This window comes from Malus domestica, chromosome 16, assembly GCF_042453785.1.
Source record: "Malus domestica chromosome 16, GDT2T_hap1".
Lineage (NCBI taxonomy): Eukaryota > Viridiplantae > Streptophyta > Magnoliopsida > Rosales > Rosaceae > Malus > Malus domestica.
In genome coordinates this window covers 15,669,855-15,681,053 of record NC_091676.1, presented here as the reverse complement: position 1 = coordinate 15,681,053, position 11,199 = coordinate 15,669,855, and the positions used below count along the sequence as shown (strand labels likewise).

The following is an 11,199-nucleotide window of genomic DNA, read 5'->3' as shown; positions in this document are numbered from 1 at the left end:
TTGAGCTATTATTTTATCATATTCTCGAAGTTCTCGATGGTACGAACATGTAGGCGCAAGCAGAATTAAATTTGGAGTTACGATGAAAATTCTACAGAACTACGAACGCAAAGGGTGTTTAGAGCAGTTCCACTGGGGAACCTTTAGGCTGGCACCCAGTCAAATTATTGACCCGGCACCCAGCCAATCCACTCCAGCCGAGCAGATAGGCTGGCACGCAGCCCAAGCTGGTCTCTAGGTTGGCACAGAATGTGCTGAGCTCTTGCCCGGCCTACATGATGCCATGTGATACCGCCATGCCTCCCTCGACCCGAATTCGACTCCCTGGGTGTGGAGCACCTCCTTGGCAAGCTCCGACAAGGAGACGACGACGAGGTTGCGCTGCCTTATGCGGAGGAGGAAGCAGTCGCCAAATTTCTTGGTGAGGTCGGTGAGGCGACGATCACGACGACAATGGCGATGGCGACGACGATGAGGGTTTTATAATCATATGCTTCAAGTTCTTGGATTTGCTGAGGGGTGTGTCGGTGGTAACGCTTCTTCTTACGAGGGTGGTGGTTGTCAATGGCATCTTGATCGTCCCCAGAAGCACCATCCATGTTGTCACTCCCAGATCTGCTCTCGTGCTCTTCCTTTCTGCTCCTTCTCCCGCCGTTGTTTGCCTCATAATTCTCAGCCACTCTCGTCACATCTCCTTGCCCATCCACATTTGTTTGCTGATAATAATTACCAAAAAATAAAATAAATACACAATCAGAACCAAAAATAACAAAAACCCAGATTAGAAGAGTGGGAAGAAGAAGAAGGGATAATGTTTTAGAAATTTAAATTTAAATTATTATTTTATAATAAAAAATAATAATATTTTAATAAAATTGACTAGGCTATTTTTTGTTAGGGGTGGAGATGCATTGGCCTATTACTGTTCATTGGAGTATATTACTGTTCACTGGAGTGGATAAATGGGTTGGGTGCTGACACAAAGTCCTTAGGGGTGGACTTGCTCTTAGGTAATTTCACAATTATGGAAGATATTTTTCTGTTTCATCTTTTTGGGTTTGGACTGTGTGCCAATTGGTACCCACACCCCACTCCTGTGCTCCCTTTTCCAGAACTCTTGGATTCTCTCTCAAGTAATTTCACAATTATGGAAGATATTTTTCTGTTTCATCTTTTTGGGTTTGGACTGTGTGCCAATTGGTACCCACACCCCACTCATGTGTTCCCTTTTCCAAAACTCTTAGATTCTCTCTCTCTCTCTCTCTCTCTCTCTCTCTCTCTCTCTCTCTCTCTCTCTCTCTCTCTCTCTCTCAAACCCTCTTAACTCTCATCCCTCTCCCATCTTCCTCGGCAAACATTGAGATGGTGCAACGGCAACACCACACACCACCTCCCCGACGAACTCCACCATAACCACTAGTGACTATCACAACACTCTCTCCCACTTTCATTACCTCCCTTTCTCGTCTCTCCCTATCTTTGCAAGTGCAGAGAAAACACATCAACACCACTGCCATTTTTCATGGCAAATCTTCACTGTGCAACCAAGGTAAGCCTTGAAATCCCTAAGATTCTCCTTTTAAACAAGACTTGGTATTGTTTGTAACCTCTATACTTGTTTTGGAAAATGATTGTTGCAGAAAGGACGAAGGGGGAGACTTCCCCAAATTTCTAGAAAAAAAAATGGAACCATGGCCATTTTTTGGGCCAACACCGACTATAACTCGGCCCCATATTGTTATGGTTTTGTTTCCTACATTTCTAGCTTCAATATGGCTTTTGAATCATCGAGTTTGGTGAATAATTGAGCTCAAACGGAGCTCTGAAAGTTGGAGAGAAAATAGCTAAAATTTGGAAATCCCGAAGAAGGTGCGCGGTGGGCGTGGTGACCGGTACGTGGGCGCGCATGGTGGTTGGTGTGTGTAGCATGTGGAGGAACCCGAGGTCCTGCCTTAAGTTTCTCAAAGTGCTGAATCCGAATCCGTGCTCCGTTTTTCGAAATTCAATCGTTTTAAAATAGTTCATTTATTAGCCGAACTTTGTACGAAAATGCGTATTTACATTAGTACGTTATATATTTATGTAAATGGTTTTGTTTGTAAGTGAAACGCATTGCAAGATCTTCGATACCAGCGAGGCAGGTTCGACTCGACAACATGATTTATGAGTAGGTCTTTGCTTTTAAATATTATATATTTATTTAGTTTCCATATATATATATATATATATATATATATATATATTATATAAAGAATTTTCTATGTATGCCTAGATTAGATTAACGTTTTTAAGAATTAGTTAAATGAAGAAATTTACGAAATTATGCTGAATCCTACAAGATGCAGAGGTATGCGTACTATTATAGGATTTTATTTACGACCATGATTAAATATTTTATTGAATAGTATTGTGTTGACATGAATTATTGATTTACCGTTGCATGATCGTATTTATGTTACTTGCTTATCATGTGCTACACTGGTGTCAATACTCGCCTGAGCCAGGGCTAGGCTTCACATGTATGTTCACATCGTATCGTACGCTCACTTTGGATCCATTGTAGGTGCTAGTCCTATCCTAGATTGCTATAGGCAATTAGGACTCGTATCTGACACGCATAGCGCCAGTCTTCACATGATTGTAGTACTAGAGCGTAAATCATTGTTATACCTAGTCCTATTCATGTCAGAATACCTCTGCATGAGCTCGTGTGTCACCATATGTCGATGAGCACCCGATATTATATGTTTGTTTATGTGAGATATTACGATTACTAGCTGTTATATGTTTTATAGGTGAAATATTGTGATTTAATGTACTTCTGAAATATTGTTGTTTTGTAATAAGTGTTTTCATACTATACGTAGTATATTATATTTGGAAACTATACTTGTTTTACAGAGAAGGATTATTACATTTTCGAAAAGGTTTTACAAAGTTTTATTTTCAGGCCCACTCACCCTTGTTTTTCACCCCTCTAGGTTTAGTAGCAAAGCTTTTGTGTCAAAGCGGATTCTTGGCAAATGTAGGCATATGAGAGTACCTTCGATGATATAATTCTTATCCTATTTTTACTATACTTTACTTATACTCTGACATCACGTGTGAAATAGATTCATTCCCACTCACATGCGCACTCTTGCATTTAAGCACTTTTAGGTTTAAATTTACTCAAAATTTTCACATCACTACACTTTATGGCTTCATCACCCTTCTGGTGTCGGCTAGTACAACTCGATTCAGAGTCCAAGTGAACATACAGGATCGAGGTGTGTCATACTTGGACATGCCATATCATTAATTTTAATTTTATTATTCGTATAATTAAAACACTTATTTTTTCAAAAAAAAAAAAACCCCTAATTAGAATTGAGGTCTTTCATGCTCCGTTTTCCACTCCATCTCCTTTCTCCCTCTTGCCCCCAATCTTGTCCCTCCTTTCCCCCTTCTATCTATTTTTGGTCGAATTTTACGTGGTAAGAATAACATTATTAAGTTTATAAGTTATAAAGTTTTACCTTTTTATATTACATCTTATTTTTTGACATTTGTTCAATTTTTTGTTGTTGTTAGGTTGGTTGTCTAGTCAACTACTAATTGTTCATGCATCAAAACATGGCTCACTTTTAAAACCGACTAATTGTATCACCAAAAAAATACAATGGGGGAGATTTGAGAGTGTGTTTCCCCTACTTACACGTCATTAATTAATATAGTTGGTCTGACAATTAACCTAACAAAAAGTATAATTTTTTTTTATCAAATAACAAAAAGTATAATTAGTTGATGTAAAAATGGCAGGGTGTAAACATTACAACTTTTTTGTCAATTTTTAAAGAAATTTTAACGAAAAGCTATTGGTACTGTTAACTTTAACGAAAAATCATATTTTTACACTAAAAATTAAATCCTGGTACTATTCATTTTACCCTTTATTTTATTGTTATCGTTAAAACTCAAAGTTTTTAAACTATTTTCATTAGTTTTCTTTTTTTACAACTAACTTTAAACTTAGGGTAAATTGTACTCAGACCAAAATAAATTATGAAATTAAGAAATGCTTTTACACATGAACGAACTTGGCTATGCTGTCCAGGAGAATAATACATTGGATCTGCCATATTGGTGCCCCATGACAGACTTATCACCTACCCTCTCGATTCTATCACTCAATGTCCGCCAGGTCTTTTTATATTCTAAAACATACTTTGTATTAAAGTGATAATTAGAGATCGAGAGATTTTTGTAAGTTATGAGTATTTAAATGGTATTTCCCATATTATAATATAAATAAAAAAAATATTTATTCTGTATCTGCTCACTTATTTTATGACAAGTGAAGTACTCACTTAATACCAAACTTTCAGAAAAATTAGCCTTTGAGGTCATAGGGACGTTGTTTGTGGAAATTCAGTAGTCATGCCAAATGGGATGCCAATACGAATGGTTAATTATATTAAATCTACTTGTTGGCCAAGGCCAACAACTTATATATATTTATAGGGAACTTTAAGAAAAAACTCTTGGTACTATTCACTTTAACGAAAAACTACATTTTTACACTAAAAAATCAATCATGGTACTATTCATTTTATCATTTATTTTGTCATTTTCGTTAAAACTAATAAAAAGGGTTTAAAATTTTTGAGTTTTAACGATAAGTACAAAATAAAGAGTAAAGTGAATAGTACCGTGATTGACTTTTTAATGTAAAAATATAATTTTTCGTTAAAATAAACAGTACCAAAACTTTTTAATTAAAATTCCCCATTATTAATCTACTTCTTTCTTTGCTTCCATAGAGTACTTGATAGGGTTTGAATATGGCTTGATGAGAATCAAACCGTGATCTTGGGAACGTGGACACAAACTTGAATAACCTGGGCTGCTTTTTATAATTTACCATATTTTCATATTATGTTTTTGTACCACATTTTCATACCACCTTAAGTGGTATTTGATATAAACAGTTACATCATTTAAATTAATCAAAATTTTAAATTTAGTTTATTATTTAATAAACTAATAATTAAGAAAAATTAGTTAATTAAATAATGATTGTGGTATACGAGGAGTCTTTATCCTTCATTTCCTTGGGTTTTGCAAATTTTTCAAATGATGTGGTTATCTACATCAGATGCCACCTAAGATGATATATAAATATGATATAAAAAGATGGTATGAATATCATTACTCAATATTATATATACGCGTTAGTTAGGGAAGTGTGTGACATCATTCATGTGCCTAGGACACGTAAGATGAATCATTTGTGTTTCGGATGCACAAAAATGGGCCGGTGTGAGACTCCACTCAGGGGCTTCGCCTTCAATGTGTCTTGAACGGAAGGGACGTAGAATCGAACCCGAAGGCGATTATTGACAAGCTGAGGAAGGGGACGACTACAGACACGGCTGTGGAAGGTATTGTTCATGATATCCTACACCTCTGCGGCAATTTAAGGCATGCATGTATTTTTCCAGTTTACTCCAAGAGAGTGCAACAAAAGAGTGGTTATTCATTCTGGTAGCATATGCGAATGTAATCATTTATATTTAATCAATGAATCCTTCCCTATTAGAGTTAGTAATATTCCTCTTAACTTGGTGAGACAGAAGTTCTAACTACATCGCTATGCTAGCAAGCCAAATAGATGGAAAAGGCATTCAATTTTTTTTCCAAGTCATGTATGGACTTTAGCCTTGCCATGTATTTTGACATATAGCTTCACTTTATGTCAACAAGCAAGGCTAGTACAACCCATGCACTTTGTTATGACATGTCAAAAGGCGTCTGAGCCTCGCTTGTTGTTGACGAGTGAAGTTATGTCTATCTATGCACTTTATCAACGGCATGTTGTAGTGTGTTCAAGGATCATTTTGACATGTCATGACAACCCAGTAAAACATGTGACTCTCATTTTTATCGACATTTTTCCTTGCACAATATGCTCCCCATTGTTATAGTTCGTGAGTATTTTGAAGATGACTAAATGCCAAAAGTTGATCAAGACGTGGTTCATAGAAAAGAAATGACGTTGCTAGAGCAACTTGGCTATTAATGCATTCTGATGGTTTAGACCACTGGAGTTTGGACTTTGTTTTGTTTGTAGTGCGTTTAGATCACTCGAATCGGTAAATGTGTTCACTCTGACGGCTTTAACAGTTAAATCCTTGGTCAAATATACAATAACCAAGATAAAACAGTTTCCAACTATTTCCCAAAAGTTAGGAAAAAGTACGTCCAAAGTTAAGAAATGTGCTGTATATTAACTGAAGAAGGATTTGAAAGAGAGAGAGAGAGAGAGAGAGAGAGAGAGAGAGATTAACACTGAAATGTACTAGAACCTCCAAACGTTGTCTTGCATTGCAAATAATAATAAGATTCTAATTTCTAATTTCAACATTTAGTTGACAAAGGGTAAAAAACCAACCCCAAATAATGCTCTCCCCAAAATTACACGCATCATAAACCTGCAACTTGTACAGTTCTCCATGATATTTGTGATCCTATACTAGCTTCTAACAAGGACATGCACAGAACATTTTGGGGAGAGATCAACGGTGCCTTCCGAAAGAGCTGTATCTAGCAATTTCTATTACTCCTAGTTGTGAAACCGAAGGAGAAAAGAAAAGATAAAAGAAAAAAAGAGCAGTGCCGCCATTTTAAAGGCCATGGCCAAACATTATGTGTGACCGGTATTCTATGACTTCTTTGACAACAAAGCAAGCTCCGTTTCCTGCTGTTTCTTCAGATACCTCTGAGCGGTTGCATTAACAATCTTGACAAAGAAGTTCAACAACATAAGCCACACCAAACTGTTCCAAATTGAGGCAAACGAGAAATCCCACGTTTTCACCTGCCAAGGATTTTGAATTAGACAAATTGAAATAAACCCGGACTTGAGATCAATATCCACAAGTTAAAAGCCAATGTACAAGGATGCATTATAATCAGTAGAGTTACCTTGATATTTGACGAAGGAGAAGCTGTGAGATACTTTTCCTTTGCCGCATCAATTTTCGCAATGAGGTTAGGAAGGACAGCAGCAAAACCAGGAATGAGACTGAAAACCCAAATCAATTCATTCTCTATCCAATTTAGAAGTTGATTGTTACAAACTGAGATGATGAAAACTGTCTGCATGTATAGAAAATATGCAAACCACCGGTATTGATCAGAAGCCAATTTGGTTGCCAAAATATATCACAAAAATGAAAACTAAAAACATTTGGTGTAACTGAAACCAAAACATACCAAAAGGAACTTAACAAACCTGTAGATGAGTTTTAATAATTGCCTTTCCAATCAGTGTTGCAAGGAAAAATTTCCAAAATGGAATACCAAATTGTCCACACATAATGCCGGCCAGGTCAAAAAGAGGATTCGGCACCTGAAAATATCCCAGTTAACTGGCAGGTTACAATGAAAATAGTAATGAAAACAATTTTAAGATATGCATAACAAGTTAACAACTGATACTTTCTGAGATCAAACAAGAAGTCCGGCAGTACAAGCATACATGAACACCAGCTTTAATGAGCACATACTTAAGAATTCTCAAGACTTAAAAGTTGGATTTAAAAGACTAACTCTAACTCATAGAACTACTGTGGTAATAGAAATCCAAAATTCATTTATCTGTGTAACATTGAATAAAAATTATCCATAATGAAGGGGAAATAATAGATTTCCCATGGCAAAGCATAAAAGGTCACCCGGATGAAACTAAATCTCATATTTTCTGAAAATGGTAATCTAGTAATGAAGAAAGATGTTCAAACTAACCGAAGCAAGTACTAGGATTGTAAAGAAGTTCAACTGCTGAGAGTGTGACAGGAGCCAGCGCTTGATTTGGTTTAGACGAGTAGCTATGAATCCTGTTCCTTCATATGAGGGAGCATCCAATTCTTCCATGACAACTTTGTTACCAGACATGCTTGCTACATGAAGCAATAAACCAAAAGAACATCAAATCTAAATATATAAATAATGTAAATCACTGGATGAAAAGTGTGCTCCCTCCCCCTATCTATTTTCCTTGTATGCTAATGGCTCCGCATACCTGCCCTTGGTGGTAAATACTAATATAAGTTGTATGACGGTTTATCAACCTAAACTTTGTTCTGCTCACCTGCTCTTGAGATAAAATATGGAGGAAGCTCTCCAATTGCAGTCCCAAGACCCCATAAAACAGCCTCTAACTGGACCTGTGGTAATATGCTGCTAAGTGGAACCCGCAAACCATGTAATGATGTAAACAAGGGGGGTCCAAAGTCAGAGCAGTTCTTCCCAAGCCACGAAGGGCCTTGTTTTAGCTGTATTGTATCGTAGGAAGCACTTTTTAGATCAACCCGACCACACTGCATTGCCTTTAATGTAAAGAACGCAATATGAGGGCCCAGATATAGGACAAACGTGTGCAAACCAGATCCTGAAGGAAAAATAAGCAGAAGAAGTCTTCATATATCAGATATCAGGTAGGTTAGATCAAGGCACACCAGGAAAGATGTGGCTAAGTAGTTAAAAACAACATCAGAGGAGATGCTCTTTCTTGTTCCAAATATGAACAGTATGACAATTGACAATTGGAGCATCCTTTTCCGAGTTTAAATTACTTGCACCATCAGATATTCTGATATAGGAACAAGGATTTTGTCATGTTGCTTACCAAGACCAATTGAAGATGCAACTCCAAGGGCCACCCACCATAATCCGAACTGAAAATATTTGACGAGTTCCTCAAGATGCTGCAGAAATATGGCAACAACTTGTATTCATAATTCCCAAGAAGCATTTAAACAAAACAAATAAGATAAATTCAAACACAGTATGTAATATCATGGTTCACCATCAGGAGGGTACAAATGATGTGTAAAAATTAACATCCGCACCACACAAAAAGCGTTGAAGATTGTTCACAAGGCATCAACATGGAGCCCTCTGAAAAGGTCGTGACTTGTTATGACCCTAAGTCCTAACAAGCAGCTACAGAAGGGTTTAGTTAACCCTAGGTTAGCATCCTATCTACCATATATGATAGCCCCTAAAATAATGAACAAAATATCAGCGAGAAAAACCTCCGACTCATCCATAAGAACATAAATTGCTACAAAATGTGATATCACTAAGATAATCTACAAAGAAATATACCTTTTCATGAGGACCGTCAATGGTAATTAGAAGAATCCCAAGAGACAGTACCACAGTACTCAAAAACACAAGCCAACCACCTCTTGCCAACAAATATGATATTGAACGCTTAACATACTGAACTACAGCCAAAATGAAAAACTTCAATGTTCTCAAGGGTTGAGATGTTAGTGTCAAGTTATCTAGTTCCTCTTGATGCTTCTCATGGATCCCTGAAACATTATGCAATTTAATCAGTGAAAAATATTGAAGACTGATCAGGTCTGCAGCTTCCTTTAGAGAGTGATGATCCATAATTGACTTCATTTACTTCCTAATCGTAGTTACTAACTTGCGACTGATTTCAGCTGATATTGAAACTTTGTTGACCAAGCATTAACATAGAAGAAAAGAGGTGCGCAAAATAGTTTTTACAGATGAATTTATGCACAACAAAAATGAAAGTCACAGTATTTACAAGAGAGAGAGATGGCTACTGTAACATTTGCAAGTGCAAGTATACAAGTTGAACGACCACAGAGGTGAATACTTGGGTGCCTATATCCCCAAGATGGAAATTTTTTAACTAGAATATCACAGGAAACCGGTACTAAACAATTTCAATCATCTAAACTAAAGAAAACATTTGTACAATATCCTTCTACTCATAATCCTACTAATCATAAAGCCCATTAAGTAGCAAAACGATAGAATTGCATTTACAGGATATGCATCAAAAGGATTCCTAATTATTTCAAATCCAGTATTCCGATAGTTTTCGAGATCAATCTTCATATCTTAGACCCTATTTCGCCTAACAGAATTGTTTTCTTAAGACCCTTTTGGCCTCAAATGTTACATTTCAACTTCTTTCTATTAGCAATCCACTTAATAGTCCAATTATCACCCTAATTCAAAATTCACCAATAAAACCTAAAAGTCCACTTGTTTCTAACATATTCAAAGTTTCAAATCAATCAAATCTCAATAAATTAATAAACATGAACTCCAAATATAAAACCAATTCTGGGTTTTCGATTTGGAGGGTCAGAAATTACAGAAAAATAACATAATAAAATAATGAATGAGGAAAAGAGAGAAATTGAATAACTTGCCTGAGATCGAAGCGTCCGTGTGCTGAGAGGAAGAAGAAGAAGAAGAAGAAGAAGCATTTGATCGTTTACGGGACCCCATTGGAGTAGGCTCCCACTGCCCCAATCAAAAGCTCCCTCCTTTATATATGGAAATAAAAATATGAAATTTCCATGTATGCTTTGCGATAATCTTCCTTCTCTGAATTTACAAAAAAAATGGGTCGTAAGACAATCGGAGACTGGAGTGAATGGAAAAGTGCTGGGAAATTTTGAAACTGGATCGGACCGTTGAATCAAAGTTTCCGATCTAAGACAGATCCTTCTCCAAAAGTAGAGCGAGAGGGAAGAGAGATGGAGAGATACGACCTCGGAAGATTGCGTAAAGTTTCGACTCCCCTTTTATATCTCTTTATGGAGTGTCCTCCTCCTCGTTGATATCTATAAAGACCCAAACTTTTTGGTGTAGTCTGCAGTGTTTCAACCACGAGACCAATGTGTAATGTATGGCAAGGTATTAAATATCGGTAGTATCGAAAATATCGGTAGTTCGAAAACATGGAAATATCGATGGAAATATCGGGATAATATCGATATCGATAAAAATTACATGGAAACCACGGAAATTGTAAGAAAAACTTGGAAATTTTTATTGAAACTTTGCAAGATGTTTATTTAGTCAATTATCTATTAGTTTATCACAAAAAATTGGAAGGAAATGCATTGCATGATGGATTTAACATTATCAAGTTGATTATATAGCGAGCTGACAAACATTGTGAATGTAGAAAATATGTAGTAATTAATGAAAAAAATCTAAACACACCATAATCATTTATATATAATGAATTAGTACAATATTTTACACTTTATACATTGCATGGTAAGATATATTAGTGACTCAGTACCACATAGAGTTCCTATGAAGTTCAAAATTATATATTGACGTAAAATACTATGTCAAGAAAGTTGCCTT

The 11,199-nt window shown here is 36.3% G+C and overlaps 1 protein-coding gene and 1 long non-coding RNA gene across 2 annotated transcripts; one reads left to right on the top strand and one right to left on the bottom strand.

The window, feature by feature from the left end:
• Positions 1-1,316: 1,316 nt before the first annotated feature.
• Positions 1,317-2,132, top strand: LOC139193229 (uncharacterized). The gene is made up of 2 exons (XR_011577644.1): positions 1,317-1,549; positions 1,641-2,132. It is a non-coding gene; the product is annotated as an uncharacterized lncRNA (long non-coding RNA).
• Positions 2,133-6,338: 4,206 nt separating this feature from the next.
• Positions 6,339-10,712, bottom strand: LOC103403910 (vacuole membrane protein KMS1). Its single transcript, XM_029095871.2, has 9 exons — positions 10,513-10,712; positions 10,248-10,425; positions 9,154-9,365; positions 8,672-8,750; positions 8,135-8,434; positions 7,789-7,943; positions 7,277-7,393; positions 6,967-7,140; positions 6,339-6,859 (listed from the first exon to the last, which is right to left on the bottom strand). Exons 2-9 carry the CDS (start codon positions 10,324-10,326, stop codon positions 6,704-6,706), a joined length of 1,272 nt encoding a protein of 423 aa, XP_028951704.2. The 5' UTR covers positions 10,327-10,425; positions 10,513-10,712; the 3' UTR covers positions 6,339-6,703.
• Positions 10,713-11,199: the final 487 nt, after the last annotated feature.

Excerpts from the sequence above, each read along its gene's own strand:
- LOC103403910 (XM_029095871.2), bottom strand. The coding sequence starts at position 10,326 with ATGGGGTCCCGTAAACGATCAAATGCTTCTTCTTCTTCTTCTTCTTCT. Across the intron at positions 7,944-8,134 it reads ATATTTTATCTCAAGAGCAG|CAAGCATGTCTGGTAACAAA; the intron begins GTGAGCAGAACA and ends TGCTTCATGTAG. Across the intron at positions 6,860-6,966 it reads CTCCTTCGTCAAATATCAAG|GTGAAAACGTGGGATTTCTC; the intron begins GTAACTCTACTG and ends AATCCTTGGCAG.